This window comes from Candida orthopsilosis (genome assembly GCF_000315875.1).
Source record: "Candida orthopsilosis Co 90-125, chromosome 4 draft sequence".
Taxonomy (NCBI): Eukaryota; Fungi; Ascomycota; class Pichiomycetes; order Serinales; family Debaryomycetaceae; genus Lodderomyces; species Lodderomyces orthopsilosis.
In genome coordinates this window covers 986,844-1,002,474 of record NC_018297.1, presented here as the reverse complement: position 1 = coordinate 1,002,474, position 15,631 = coordinate 986,844, and the positions used below count along the sequence as shown (strand labels likewise).

The window sequence follows — 15,631 nt, the reverse complement described above, 5'->3', positions numbered from 1 at the left end:
AAATCATCAGTTTTTTGTTTCTAAAAATGCAATGGGTATCTATAATATATGAAAAGTCTGCAATGAAATTGGAGAAGCCACCCTATAATGATGTCAAGGGTTCTATGTAACAGGTAACTGGAACAGAACTAAAGGAATAAAAAAAAGCGAGCTAATAAAAATGGAAGTAATGCAAAGGGTGCAAAAGGTTGTTGTATGGTAGAGGGGAGAAGGGTAGCAAAGGGAGATGATGATGGTGGTGATTGTTAAGTGGTACTTTCTCCTCTAAATTAGTAGTTGTAGCTCTGTTACAAATCGGTGTAAGTTCCTTTTGTTGATAGATAATCAAATATGTGAAATTATTATTTTATAAGAGTAAGACCTGTTAATTGTTGTTGAAAAGATTTTGATCTCTCATATATACCTGATCTGGTTAAATTAAATTAAAGTTAGCAGATCAAAAACTGAAAAATATAAAATAAAAAAATAAAATAAAAGAATAAAAAATTTCATTACATATTACGTAATTGATTTATAAATAAACATTCTGATCAAGAAGATATAGATGTTACTTATCACCATTGTATGATATAGTGCTATTGTGAAATCATCACAACTATTGAAGACCATCGACAATATTCTGTGGACTGCTGTTTGCGGAAGAGTAGCTCATGGGAGGGAGGAGCATGTATGTTCAACGCATAGGTTATACATATCCTAAATCCAACATTTTAAGAAAGAGTGAGCTCGTTTTGGAGTAGAGACTAAGCATAATTAGATGAAGGGGAAAAGCCCAGGTTTTCTTGAAAAGTAGTCACAGTCTTTCACTCCTCTAGCTATGTGATACTTTCAACGGGGTTTTAGAAAAGAGTGGTTACTTGACATCCAAAGCCATTTTTTGAGATAAGTCACGTTCTGGTACGCATCTATGTACCCGTTCAAATTGCTTTTGTATTGTTTCCAAAAGTAGCCAATTGTGAGCTTTTCTCTGACATGTAATGTATTTATCTGTTCCGGCGCCTTGTCATGTGGTCCTATATCGTATATTCTACACCCTCTCCACCTAGATTCACTCCGATCGACACATTCTTGCCGCACTAATTGGTACGAAATTTTCTTTTTTTTCATTCCATACTTCTCGTGTGAAACCTGCTTTAAAATTTGTTTCTTCGGTCGAGAATTGGCACGAGCTAAAAAGCTAAAACTCCTTGAGCCTCACGCTGTTTATCAAAAATCTCATCTCATCGAGGGAAAAAAAAAATTGAAACCTCCCAATTTACAACCTTCACCTTACACACCCATTAACTAAACGCCCGCTAGCCATGGCCATCCTCAACTCAAACCCGGAAATCCTATTACGTAAACGTAAAAACGCTGATCGTAAAAGATTAGAAAAACAAGAACAGGTCAAAGAAAAAATTGCAGCTTCGAAGAAGGCCAAATTACAACAAAAGAATAAATTTATTAGAGCAGAGACCTTACTAAGTAATCATAAATCCAATGAAATTGAACGCAAGAGAATCAAGAAGGTAGCTAAAAAGATCAACAATATTAATGGACCCACATCAATAAGCAACAATGGTGACAATACCAAAGTGCAAGACCAAGGGGAATATAAGTTGCTATTTGTCATTAGAATACCCAACCACACTAAAGGGTTGAAAATTCCTAAAAAGGCATATCAAATCTTGCAAGTATTGAAATTGACTGAGTCAAATACTGGTGTATTTGTTAAAGCTAATGAATCAACAATCAAATTATTAGGATTAATTGCACCATATGTCATAATCGGCCAACCTTCAATTTCATCTATACGTAAACTCTTTCAAAAGAGAGCTCGTATAATTGTTGAAGAAACTGATGCGGAAAGTGGAAAAACACAGTCTAAAGTTGTCAAGTTGGACAATAATCAAGTAGTTGAAGATAAATTTGAAGATTTGGGGCTTATTTGTATTGAAGATTTGATTCATGAATTAATCAATTTGACTGATAATTTTATTCCCATTACTTCATGGTTGTTGCCTTTTAAATTAAATTCTCCAGTCAATGGATGGGGTCCACAAGCTAAATTGGCAAGGTTGCAATATGCAAATGATCATAAAGTTGAAGTATCATTGGCACAAGACTACAAGTTGAAAGAAGTTGAAGACTTTGATTCAGTTATAGATCAACAAAACTAGTGCATAGAAAAGGTAAAAAGTGGAAGAGATTTAGTAAGGTTATTGTTCTGAGAATGGCGACATAGGAATGTCCTTAGAGGCGTGCAAGTAAGCACGCTAAGTAGTACAGTTGTGTTAGAACTAAATATATGGAAGTCTTTTTGTAAGACTTCATATTTGTTAATGTATAGAATGCTAATGTGTATATTGACATTTAGAACTTCCACCACTTTTAAAACTTTTTGCTTGGTAATTAAGAAAAGCTCGCAGCGTATTTTACTCCTTACTGGGCTAGATTTTGTCGTATGGTCACGCAAACATATTCCACACGTTTCGCTAACCAATTCTTGGCCATGTACTACAAACTCACCATTGTTATTGCAAATCCGCTCAAGGATCAACCTCTATCTTCTCCTCACTCCTTCTCCTCTTTACTCTCCTTACAACGAGTTCTGTACATAGCGAACAGATCAAACCCCCCTCACTCGATGAAGCAAATGTAAAAAGAGTTTCGAATAAATGTAATAAATCCTAAATGCAATGTAACAGGGCCAAATTGTATGTACATCTTTTTATTCCTTAATTTGTTTGTGTCTCATAAATTGGTCTTGAATGTGAATCCTTTACAATGTACAACCTGTAAGCAAAAACAACATTGGATTCGGGTTTTTATTGTTCTCCCAATTGCAAACCATTTCTCACTTGTGTTTGATTGTTCTTTAGTCTTCCATAATTCAAATAGATTATGGCATCAGGCATCCTATGTATGACTAGTGACGTCAACTTTGGAAGTACAATGTAAAGCAAAGATGGGAGCTGGATGGTGGAGTAAATTTGTAAATCCTTAGGACCTAGCAAAACAATATGCTGGTAACTAAATAGTATTGCAAAATCGTGTCCACTTTAGAAACCGAGCAATTATAGAAAATCGAATGATAAGGAAAGCGGAAAGGAATAGCAACTTCTTTTCATTGACAAACTCGTCCTCTTGAAAAAGGAAGGATGAGGAATATTCCTCAGAGTAGAAGAGACTTTTGTGGTCCGAGAGACGATTGCTATTGTAATAAATGCATGAGGAACCAAATAGGAGTAAATTACGATACAATTCACTTTTGACCTCACTAATTCTAATTCAAAACTCCTATCCGCCAATTCTTTCCCTTTGATGTACTAAGAAAGGGATTGTTTAACCATAATCTACCTAACACTTTTGTTACTTGTGGTGACATCATCTGATTCCCAGGGTGAATATTACTATTTAAATATAATTAGTTTCTAGATATATATTAACTTTTATAGCCGATAATTACTCAGAGCTAAAAAATTTTAACTGTTCGTTATGGCCTTGTTGTAAGTATATGAACTAACAGGTTTCAAGCTACTTGGCTTCAAAATTATAAGCGTATTTCATAAATTTCTCTCCAACGCTATATGAAATAAATGAGGGGTAATTTCACGTCACTTCGAGTTTTACAAAATCGATTAAAAGCAACCGAGGCGAAAGAAAGCACAAACGAGTAATTATTGTTGTAATTGACTGATTGTGTACAAAAAAAAACACATGCCCTGTTTGTGGCTGATTTCACAACAAAGAAAATAGTTTGAAGAAACCTTGAAAGGTTGACATATTTGTGAGAAGGATGTCATGACGGAACACACAAAAAATATTAGCTGTCAAAATTTTCCGGTTATATGTAAACAACTCTTCTTATTCCATTTGGAAACATTGATTCTGTTGGAAAAGTTGCATTAAATCCGAGACATCGGGTAAATCAAATAGACACATGTTTTTCGTTTCACCGTTCAAACAACGAGCCTGTTTTGGTATTAATCTCGCATGATTTTTGAAATAAAACGTCAACCTCTGAATTTTCTCATCAAAACAGCTTTCTAAGGACTTTGACTACTTGTAAATTTTCATTACTTCACTAACTTAAAACTTTTTTCTGTAAAGACTAACCGAGTTTAAGAAATGAAGTTGCAAATATCAGCAATAGACTACATCATCTTTTTTTGTGTTTATGACGATGAAATTTTATGGGAAGTTTATTTACAAAATTAGGAGATAGATATTCATGTCGTTTCCAACTAAGTAGCTTCTTCATAGCATGTACTTACAAAGTTTCGGCTAAAAGACGACCAGTTTGTTCGGTACAGTTTAAATGTTGGTAAAATCAAGCAAACATAACTGGGACGAATGAGCAACATAAAAACGTCCAAGAACAACACTGGTTATTGTATAATCAATTAAGGTTTTCACGTTTCCTAGTTTCTGGTTTCATATCAAAACCATCATCATCCTATTGTTTCCCAGGAAAACAAAATTCCGTAATGGTTAGTTGAACATTTCTCCAGAATTTGCCAAAAACCACACCACAACGAAATTAATAACCACAATTGTAGAAGTAGCTTTGTGAAGAAGGTTCGAAATGCTTCTATTGATAACGAATAAAGAAATACAATTATCTCTCTCTCGTGTTTTGCTCTTGTCTCCGGGGACATATGCGAAGATTCGATTCCAGTGGTCCCGCATCCGAGTATTCCTTCGCGGCTAAATGCAAGACCAATGCGTAATTTTGTTTTTAGCACCAGCCTCGATTAAAAAAGAAACACAATAAAGGCTTATTTTGTATGCGTAGAAAAAAGGTCGTGTACCTGGCGCCAAAAGTTTTTATTTTGATTTTATCACACAAAGTAAAGAATAAGCGCAATAGCGTCAATAAAAAAGGGCAGCTTTTGCCGCCCCTATATGCTACAATCAATCTTTGTAAAATTTTGAGCTCGCCACGAATCGACAAAAAAGGGTGGAGTATATGCTGGGAAGTTTATTTATGTGAGTGTCTGGAAGTTTCACAGAGCAAATTTTTGAAACATTTCATGTTTCCAGTAGTTAGAATATAGAGTAAAAGAACCGAAAAGTTGCTAACATAGTGTTTACCATTCACTAAACAAAAAAGAAAATCACTATTTCTATTTTCTATTATTTTTTTTAATGTTGCATTTTACATTGTTTAAGGATTTACTTGTTGTGCGGTATATTTTCTTATCTTGGCTTTGTAGGGGTTTGCAATTTCTGTTGGGGCAAGATGATGCATATTAAAAATTTGGAAAACAACGTGAGAACTAGAGCTAACGATTCTACTTTGTGACTTTGATCAGTGATTATAGATTAAATCAAGAAATGTGTGAGCTAAAAGATTCACCTTTAAGAATTTTTAGACTCTTTTAGCTATCTAAAACAAATTTCACTTGTGTAGAGAGAGGTAAAATACAAGGTTTTTTAGGCTTTTGAGCCCATTTAGCCTTTTGCGCATATACTGAAAAGCAGAAGGGAATGGAAGAGCGGAATTGAAGGGAAAAAATAGAATACCAGATTCTAAATTCCGTACCTTTCAATGAACCTAAATGTTGAAGCTTTTGATTGGGATCACGGGATAAGGAATGTGGGGACTCCAAAATACCATATCATTTATTAACTTTATGTGTCACATTAAAGTTGCTTCGTAAATAGAGTTTTCATACTTTTTTTAGGCTCTAAACCCTACTTAGTTGAAACTAAAATCATGGAACAAACAGGTTTTTTGGTGTTTATAATAATCTTAGATTTACATTGTAATTACGATTTTTATTATTAGAACAGAACACATGCAACTTGGACTAAGTGTTAACTTGGTATGTGTAAGTCTCGAGACAAAAAATAAACGTGCAAAGTGAGACATAATCATAACCCATCTGTGTATGTAGAAGAGAGCAAGACTTGAATAATTAAAGACTTTTGTAACCCTTTTTGTAGTCGTGGCAAACGTACCCAAGTACTCTATAATATTGTGCTTCATTTTATTATTTGTTTCTTTTTGGGGGAGGATTTTTACCCATTCAGCCTATTATCATCTGATTCTGGCTCAAAATGGATGGTAACATGGTGATGCAATGCGGTGGAAGACATGTCAATACAAGAATAGAACACTGTCTTTAAAAAAGGTTCCTTTTTTTATTTGTTTGCTTCCAGCTTAGCATCTTCTAAAGCTAATGCATGTCACACAAAATAAATTGGACACTTCTACTTGGGAGCATTGTCATAGAACCATTGTGCTCTGCTGTTTGTCCTTTTCGGGTGCTGTTACATCCAGAAATGGAAATGCATTGGGGCACACAAGCGTTGGCGATGATGCTGTATGCACCCAACTCCGGCTATTGTCTAAGCCGACCAAAGCCTGGAGAACTACACTTAAATTTATGCTACCGCGCTTGTTCCTTCTTTGACTAAAAAGATCTAGGCCATTTTCCCTATGCACAACTAGCCATTTAGACCAAAACAAGTGGAGCAAAAAAATATAAACTGAGCAGCCGGATGTCTTGGAAAAGTACGTTTGAACTACTCGTACACCCGCCCTGCCCTTAAATTGCTTTTTCTTCAGCGGGGAAGTTTTCCCGTGAGTTCCAAAGACACACCAAACCTGTAAGCTTTTTGTCACACCTTGATCTACTGAGTGTAATTAAATCAAAAAAAGAGAGAGGGGGAATTTTACCAGATGATCCGTATTCCATTGTACGTTTGTTTTGTCCAGCGCTTTGTCTGTTATTTGATTTCTTTTTCTGGTTATATACATTATTGAATATTGAAAGACACATACTCTACAAACAGAGAGAACAATAAAAATGAGTTCCGCAAATATATAATATTTTATCTTTTTGTTTTTGCTCTTTTACATCTCATTTGTGTACGCTTTTAAATTTATTGCAACATTTAATCCATTGTACATGTTACACCATGCACAAAAAGGACTAAAAAACAACAATAAAACCAAGACAAGTGTTGATAACCATAATATGCATACTAACCCTATGGTACTGTATATACTCAACACAGCACACAATGCAAGTCAAAGAAAAAAGAGAGCTAGAAGTGATTAGCAAAAAGAGATCAAAAGAACAAACCTCCCTATATGTCAGACTGCACACAAAAACCAGCCCTGTCTAAAACTCTTTTGTTTATATAAATACCAAAGCATTTGGTACCTTTTTGTTTACATGTTGTCGCATGTTTCTTTCAGGTACTGACCAACTGGATCATAGATATATAAACTACATTACAACTTCAAGGATATTACTACAAAAGTGAGATCTCTTGAGAAAAAGAACATCAGTTTCAAATTTTGCAGTTTTTTCTTGTTCATTCCCTAGAATTAGTACTGCCATTTGGTAACTCCAATTATTCCTATATTTTACAAAGACAACAAATACCTACAGATCTGATACTGTTATCACCTTTCCTATTCCGTCAAGCTTCCTCATACAGAATAGGTTTTCACGGGTTTCCAATCAAGCGCTAATCTAGCGTAATCTTTTCAACAGGAACACCAATATCTGTTTGGAATTATCTTGTATCTTGATAATATCCACAGCTTCACTAAACTACTACCTCATTTTTTTCATTCAAAATACTACCCGATACTAAAACAGCAATGGCGGGCTTATTGGATTTGTTAAACGCTGATGAAATCCTCAATAGACAGCAACAACAAAGAGAAAGACAAGCACGTACAATGGAAGGGCCACCAAAAAGTAACGGGGACCTCATCAGTAACACACATAATCAAGGGCCTGGTTTAGCTCAACTAAATGATCACAGATCTCCAAGATCTATAATAACTCCACCTCCAGGATACTCCTGGAGAAGAAATTCACTTGCCAATATTGACACTGGTAATGTTGATCCAGCTTCAAGTATCAACTCAGAAAGTCAAGTTGGTTCTTCTATTTCATCGATAAATTCATCGCCAATTGAACTTAGTAAAGTTAGAAACGCATCAATTTTGACCAAACTGGAGTTGGCAAGTAACACTAATAAAGTATTGTTTTCGGTATCACCTCGAGAACCTTCTTCTCCTTCAAGGATTGTTGCCACAAACATGGGCTTTTCAAGTTCCAGCACTACCACTATAACTCCTTCCAGTTTCAACAATAACAGCAACAACAACAACAACAACAACAACAACTCCTTCAGTTCACACAAACCATTGTTGCAATTACGTGACAAAGTTCCCAAATCTAAAATCAATAAACGTATCCTTGCCAACAAACGATTTGTCAAATTTGCCATACGACGTAAATATTCCACCAAAAAGAAAATAAGTGATACACGACAACTGAAACTACATATTAAATCTTTGAAAGCTGGCATCAAGATCAAATTAACTAGATGTGATGATTTATTTACCTTGTACCATTGTTTAATTCCATTTACTGATGAGCGAAAAATTTATTGTTTATTCAATGATGAAGCTTCAACGCAAGAATATAATGAAATACGAGTTGAATGGGAGGAATCTAGTGATTTAAAACAACAAAGTAATAATAATATTAACAAGTATCTTGTATCTGAAGGATTACAATTGATTGATAATAATGTTGTTGACTTGAATGAATATTCAAACAAAATTATTAAATCATTCACCAGTGAACTGAGTCAAGCTTCGCCTACTTTTAATTCATTAGATACTGCAGTTAGTACCCTTTTCGGTACTAAGGATTTCACTTTGGTAAGAATTACAAGATCAACTACTGATGATATTCATGGATCTTCAATTTTGAAATTGGAAACTGCCAAACCGGGTGATTTCACTTTAATCGATGATGAAGAGAATTCTGATGAAATGTTACATTCACTTGGTGGTGATGGTGAAGTTCCAAATAACTTGTTTTTCAAAAAGATTATTGCTCGACCAAGGTACAAGAGCAACATGAAGATATATTTCATACCTTCAACTCAAGTCAACTATTCATTATATACTGATTGTCGATCTTTTGAACGTGATTTGTTTAATGGTGTGGTGCAAGTTGAATTTGAGGATCTTGGGAACTGTCTGAATGATAATGCAAAGAATTTGGATAAGGTTGACGTTGATGATGTGAGGGTCAGACGTGTTATTGGATATGAGAGAAATGTTTATTGTACATTTCCTATCGAAGATGCTTTGAAACGGTTCAAAATGAGTTTGATTGAGAGTTTAAAGGGTAAGGCTGAAGGAGTTGAGGTTGATACATTGGTTAATGATGTCGTCGTGACTCAGAATACAACCACTCCTCCAGCACGAACATTACCCCCTCCTCAATTTGAATCGCCATTGGATTCACAGCCTATTCAAAACCAAGTAACACCACAACAGCACCAACCCGTCTTCAGCAGTTTGCAGTCACCACAATATCAAATACCTTCCTCATTCCAACAGCATCAGCAAATTCCACAACCATTTTCAACCAGGTCTCTATCATTTGATGACCGCTTTGGAAGTATCAGAAGTCAGCATTATCCATTTGTTAATGGTTTTTCCCCTCAACAGAGACCAAGTTATCCACCACCATTTCCAACAGCACCAAGAGGTTCTTCAATTGATATCCCACATCGCATGCTGGTACCACCACCACAACAACAACAACAACAACAACAACAACAACAACAACAACAACAACAACCAATAGGGCCCATGATGGCACTGCGCGTTGCTGCCCATACTAATGATTACATTCAGTTGCCTCCTTTGGTAGCAGTATCACAAACACCAAGGTCATCCATAATCAAAGAGGAATTTACTTACTCTCCACTGCATTTGCAAGAACAGGGTCAAAAGAAGGTACCATACGATTCACGTATTTTACCTCCAATTAACACCATGCCTGCAAAAAGTCCTGAGTTTCAGGAATTGCCAATGCCAAGAGATCAATATTTTTATTTCCAATCAAGAATGTAATTTTTACATGGTTGTGATCATATCCTTTACTTTTTCTTAATTCGATTCGTTCTTGATCATGTGTTATTAACTACTTCAGTTCTTACTTTCGTTTACCTAGTCGGCCAAAAAGAGAGGTGACGAAGAACGAGGTGTTTATGTCGTGATGACTAAGAAACATTTGTTTGTTTGTTTGTTCATCATAGTTTGAGTACTGGTACTATAATATTTGTGTGTATTAATCTTTTATAAATTCAATTTACGAGATAGTCTAGACCTTTTTAAAATTGTGTACACAAAAATTACAATAAACAATAGAAGCAATGAATTTTAGACCAAATAATGTGCATGACTTTGTTACTCGGTTTAAGAATTTGCGCATTACGCACCTCAACACGTAACAAAGAAAACCAACAATTCAATTTTACATCCTCCCTCCCTTTAATGACTAAGGATTGGTTCTTATATGGCTCCTTGATACAAGAGTCTATGCTTATCTGTAAACCCCTTAATATACTCTTGCGTTGTTGTGTCTTCTTAATACTCAGGAATTCTACAGCTAGTACAATACATCACTTATATTATTCGCAATTAATGGTGTGATTGTATCGCAACGGAATGCCAGTTCTAGCCCGGTGAGTCACTTCTATAAACTAAACTATAACCAAACGTATTTTTCTTCTTCTAAAATAGTTGAATGATCTCACGGCCGTATATGTCCAACGATCTTTTGTAAAACAACTGAAAGTAGAGAAACCGATAATCTTTACGTTCAGTCCGAAGGACAAGAGACAAAGAACACTGAAAGGACCAAAATAAATTGTACACAATAGTGTTATGCTACACAAAAGTAAATAATCCTTAGACCCTATTAGAATACAAGAAAATATTGGCATGGGTTACGAGCTCATTATGATGGAGCGGCGGTGGATGTGGGACGTCCGGAGAAGTTTTGTGTATTTTGGGGGGGGGGGCTCTGTTGGGTATCTTGTGTTGACCCCATGGGCTTCTCCAGTAGTTACAAATCTTTTGCGAACCAGGTTGATTAGTAAACAAACTTTATAATACGAAAGCTTGACCATTATGCAAGTTGTGAGCAAACCACTTCATAGAAGTCTCAAAATGAACACGTCAGACTTTTCCTTCCATATTCCAGTTTCCCCCCCAACCCCTTCGCATACCGTTCTCCTTTTCAAATGCATAATACGAAACGTTTGGTAAGTCTTGGCTAACAATTGCGAGATCTTACTAAAATACAAAGCCCCTCCAAGAGCATCTAAAAAGTACGAATTTATAGTCATCAAAAACTGTTCATTTTAGTGTTATACACAATAAAAATATCCCCTCAGCTCTCCACATTTTAAACCTTCAATGCAACTTGCTCTTCAGTAATGTACTTTTCAAAAGGTTCCAAAGCTTCGGCAACATCTTGCTTGACGAACTTTTCAGTTTGTTGAGGAGCTCTACCAACAAAAGTACTTGGATTCAATAATTCATCCAATTCACCCCAAATAGGTTTGAAGTATTCAGTGTTTCTAACACGTTCAATCAAATCATTATCACCACCTTCTTGTTTAACCACGGCTGAAGCTTGATGAGACAAAACTCTGATTTCCTCATGGCAATCTTGTCTTGATCCACCTTTTTCAACCATTGCCATGATAATGTTTTCTGTAGCCATAAATGGTAATTCTGAGTTGATTCTACGTTCAATAACTTTTGGATAAACAACTAAACCTGATGTAATGTTCAACATTGTTGACAACAAAATATCAACAGTTAAAAATGCTGAAGGTAAGCTGATTCTTCTAATTGCTGAGTCATCTAAAGTTCTTTCAAACCATTGTACTGAAGCAGTTTGAACTGCATCGTTAAACAACCCACCCAAGTGTCTAGCCAATGAACAAACACGTTCACATCTCATTGGATTACGTTTATAAGCCATGGCACTGGATCCAATTTGTGATTTTTCAAATGGCTCTTCAATCTCCTTTAAATTGGCCAATAACCTAACATCAGTGGCAAATTTATGAGCAGTAGCACCAAAACTGGCCAATGGTGCCAATACATCAATATCAATCTTACGAGAATATGTTTGTCCGGTGACTGGATAAACAGTATCGAATCCTAATAATTCAACAACACGTTTGTCCAATTCTTCAACTTTATCATGATCACCATGGAACAATGACAAGAAGGACGCTTGAGTACCCGTTGTACCTTTAACACCTCTTAATCCAATGTCATTTCTAGCTCTGACAAAGTTTCTCAAATCCCATAATAATTCCTGTAACCATAAAGTGGCTCTTTTACCAACAGTTGTTAATTGAGCTGGTTGGAAATGAGTCCATCCCAATACCGGCAAATCCTTATATTCCAAAGCAAATTTACTCAATCTGTCAATAACATTAACCAATTTAGGAATTAAAATATCATAGGCATCTCTTAAAAAGATTAAATCAGCATTATCAGTAACAAAACATGACGTTGCACCTAAATGAATAATACCAGCTGCTGCGGGACAGGTTTCACCAAAAACATGAACATGTGCCATAACATCATGACGCACTTTACTTTCTTCAACAGCAGCATCTTGAATTTCTTTATCAGTAATAGTCAAGTGTTTTGACATTTGTTCAATTGCCTCGTCGGTAATCATATCTAATCCAACTTCCTTTTCAGCTTTGGCTAAATTTAACCACAATTTACGCCACGTGGAAAACCTATTTCTGAGGGAAAAAATTGCCGACATCTCCTCAGATGCATATCTTGAGGATAATGGAGTGGCATATTTGTCGTATTCGGAAACCATAGCGAATGCTTGTGTGCTATTGTAGTGGTGATAAAGTGATCGAAAGAAGAGAAAGTGAAATCAATTGAACTTGTGAAGTTTCTAAATTTTTCAATTCGGTATGTCATCAGTTTTGTTCCATCTTCCTGCATCGATTTGTATTTTTCTCGGTTGCATTATGTAATGAAATTTAATTAGGTAATATAATTAAATTCTGACTCTGGTTAAACTCCGAGGAATATCATTGATTGAGAATGTATATAGATATACTCTGCAGTGGAAGCTTTTATAAATTCCTGAGGAAGCGGAAAACTAGTAGAACAAGTCCTCGCTCAAAAACATATGATTTGGATCCAGTATCTATCAAATTTGACATCTCCGAATAGCAGCAAGTTCTACCTGGTTAGACTGTTGCAGATTGAGACCATTCGGGATACCTGAAATCGTCTAGTCCACCACAGACGCCTGACATATGTTGGTATTTTCGACAAAGTGTTGGGTCTAAATTTTCAACTAAAAATTGCAACAAATTTGACAACAAATTTAACAACAAAAAAAGTGACGCCATTATTTCAGATAGTGTCTCTACGTCTTTGCTTCATGTCTATCAACTGCTATATGACTAAACCTGCCTGTTTTAAAAATGAGCCAGTGGCTACATAGAATCAGAGGTTGCCAAATAGCATTTGCGAGATATACTTCCCCTGTGGCTTCTTCTACTTGTGCCCCTTCTTCAAACTATTCCAATTTCAACACCAGAACCACTCAAATAATGATACATAGACCATTATATATAAAAAGATATTGTATTTGATCAGCTATCTATGGTCATATCCGGGGACTTTATTTGACGCCTTAAATATTGATTGGGCCTTCCATCGGAACAAAAAGATTTTTATATCTAACGGAACAAACATTTATAAACTTCTCCAGATTTTTCCAACATTGAAAAATTACCCATGTTAATACATACACATACACGAGCAAAATGAATCTCCCCACATTAGAAACAACCTCCCTTTCACCCTCCGAGTCCGAACCCGAGTCGAATCAGCAGAAAAAGCGCCGCGTTACGAAACCACCCGATTCTGCGGCTTCAGCACACGAAACGAGAAAATTAGCTCAAGCGTCAAGAACTCTTCGGGCTTGTGAATTATGTCGCAAACAAAAAACTCGTTGTTTTAGATCACCCGAATATCCCACATCATGTTTACGGTGTCGGTTCCTTAGCAAAACTTGTTCTTTCAAGTTGGAAGAGGAGGAAACACCAGAATCACTGCAACCTGTCTCTAATGAAGGTGATCCAAGGGTAGGATTAATCTTGGAAAAGGTTAATGAGTTGTTGAATATAGTTAAAAGTGGACGCGTTGGTAATGAGCAGGGCGGAGAGGAACATTTGATAAATAATGATGCTCGATTGTTGTTGGAAACGGCCAGTTCCATGCAAACCCATCATCAAGTCAATTCGAATTCATTATTGAATGTTGAGATTTTGGAACAAACTACACCCGAATTTCAAAGTGCTACACAAAGCTTTATAACATCACCATTTGCCATAATCAAGAATCAAATGAAGGACGTACATTGTCCAGCTCCAATTCAAAATTTATATCAATCAGAAAACAATGTGATATTGAATAGGCCTGGTAACATTATTGAGTTGGGAATCATGACTGAAAAGGAAGTGATAGATGTGGTTGGCAATTTCAGAAGAAATTATGGTCGTTGGGTATCGTTTCCCAACACTTTATCCACTGAGCATCTAGTCAAGGATCTTCAAGAGAAATCACCACTACTTTTAACGACATGTTGCTGTATCAGTTATCGTTATTCTGCTGATACTAATCGTGATAATCAACAACGAATTGTACGATTGGTCAAGGTTCTTATCAAGGAGCTCAATCATAATTTTACTAGATTCACATCGTTTACAAATAATGATTATGGGTTGGTTGAATTTTTCCAAAGTCTTGCAGTGTTGAGTTTATATGCCGTTTCAATATCATCTGTTGTGACTGGTATAGATCATGGTGATCCTGAATTGGCTGGATTTAACTTGGACCCGTGGCAATTGTCAAGTATTGGTATCACTACTTTCCTCACAAAGTCAACTTTCCAATTGTTCAAAACAAAGAGAAATAATACAGATAATGGTTATGAAACTTTGACGATACTACGCATCTATAATCATTTGTGTTTGGTCCACCTCATAAATTGTATTTTTTCAGGAAGAATATGTATCCTAGATGATGCGAGAATTCGCTATTGCACATCAGCATTGACCTTGTTTAATGCCACGAACTTTGATGGACGTATGGTGGCAGAGATCAATATTCTTCATATAACTTATAAATACCTTCAAAGAAATGACGATGTCAACACTCCACAAAGTTTGTATGATTTTCAATTCAATGAAGTTATCAAAGAAGTTCAAACATGGCTTCAAAATTGGGAATATTTGATCCAACAACCAGCTTTACAATTTGCGGAGTTCAATTATCATTTTTGTTCAGTATTGATCTATCTTGCGTATAGTTTTCAAAAGATGCAACAAGGTGGAAGTGACTTGAACAGGTATCTTCAGCAGGATGTCTTGGACCTGATTTTAGAGCAATGTCTGCCACAGAATCTACTTGTGATGTATCAGCATGCATGTGATATCCTTGATCACGTTAAACAAATCACCAGTGAGTCGTACTTTGCTTACCTATCGGATCAAATTCATTTTTGCTTCTACTTTAGTGGTGTGCTTCTTTCTAGGATTTTGCATCTTGCTATTACGCATGACCTAGCGCATATTGAGGAATTTAAGGATATCAAAACCAAAAGAGGACTTACACGACAGTTGCAACCTATTGTCAGTTTGTCGAAAAAGATTGATGGATTCTTATCAACCTCTGACCCGGTCATCCTAGCTAAATATAATGAAGGTTTAAAGCATTGCATTGATGAAGTATTAAATGCTTAAATTT

General features: G+C 35.8%; 4 protein-coding genes across 4 annotated transcripts; 3 read left to right on the top strand and 1 right to left on the bottom strand. All coding sequences in view use genetic code 12, as the record gives it.

Annotated features, from left to right (window-relative positions):
* Positions 1 to 1,301: 1,301 nt before the first annotated feature.
* CORT_0D05090 (Rpl7 ribosomal protein L7) lies at positions 1,302 to 2,159 on the top strand (the record flags this gene model as incomplete). Its single annotated transcript, XM_003869435.1, has 1 exon — positions 1,302 to 2,159. One exon carries the CDS (start codon positions 1,302 to 1,304, stop codon positions 2,157 to 2,159), a length of 858 nt encoding a protein of 285 aa, XP_003869484.1.
* A 5,444-nt stretch (positions 2,160 to 7,603) lies between these two features.
* Positions 7,604 to 9,889, top strand: CORT_0D05080 (hypothetical protein; the record flags this gene model as incomplete). Its single annotated transcript, XM_003869434.1, has 1 exon — positions 7,604 to 9,889. The coding sequence occupies one exon, from the start codon at positions 7,604 to 7,606 to the stop codon at positions 9,887 to 9,889; it is 2,286 nt and encodes a 761-aa protein (XP_003869483.1).
* Positions 9,890 to 11,228: 1,339 nt separating this feature from the next.
* Positions 11,229 to 12,680, bottom strand: CORT_0D05070 (Ade13 adenylosuccinate lyase; the record flags this gene model as incomplete). Its single annotated transcript, XM_003869433.1, has 1 exon — positions 11,229 to 12,680. The coding sequence occupies one exon, from the start codon at positions 12,678 to 12,680 to the stop codon at positions 11,229 to 11,231; it is 1,452 nt and encodes a 483-aa protein (XP_003869482.1).
* Positions 12,681 to 13,647: 967 nt separating this feature from the next.
* Positions 13,648 to 15,627, top strand: CORT_0D05060 (Zcf19 zinc-finger protein; the record flags this gene model as incomplete). The annotated part of the gene is made up of 1 exon (XM_003869432.1): positions 13,648 to 15,627. The coding sequence occupies one exon, from the start codon at positions 13,648 to 13,650 to the stop codon at positions 15,625 to 15,627; it is 1,980 nt and encodes a 659-aa protein (XP_003869481.1).
* Between the last annotated feature and the right edge of the window lie 4 nt (positions 15,628 to 15,631).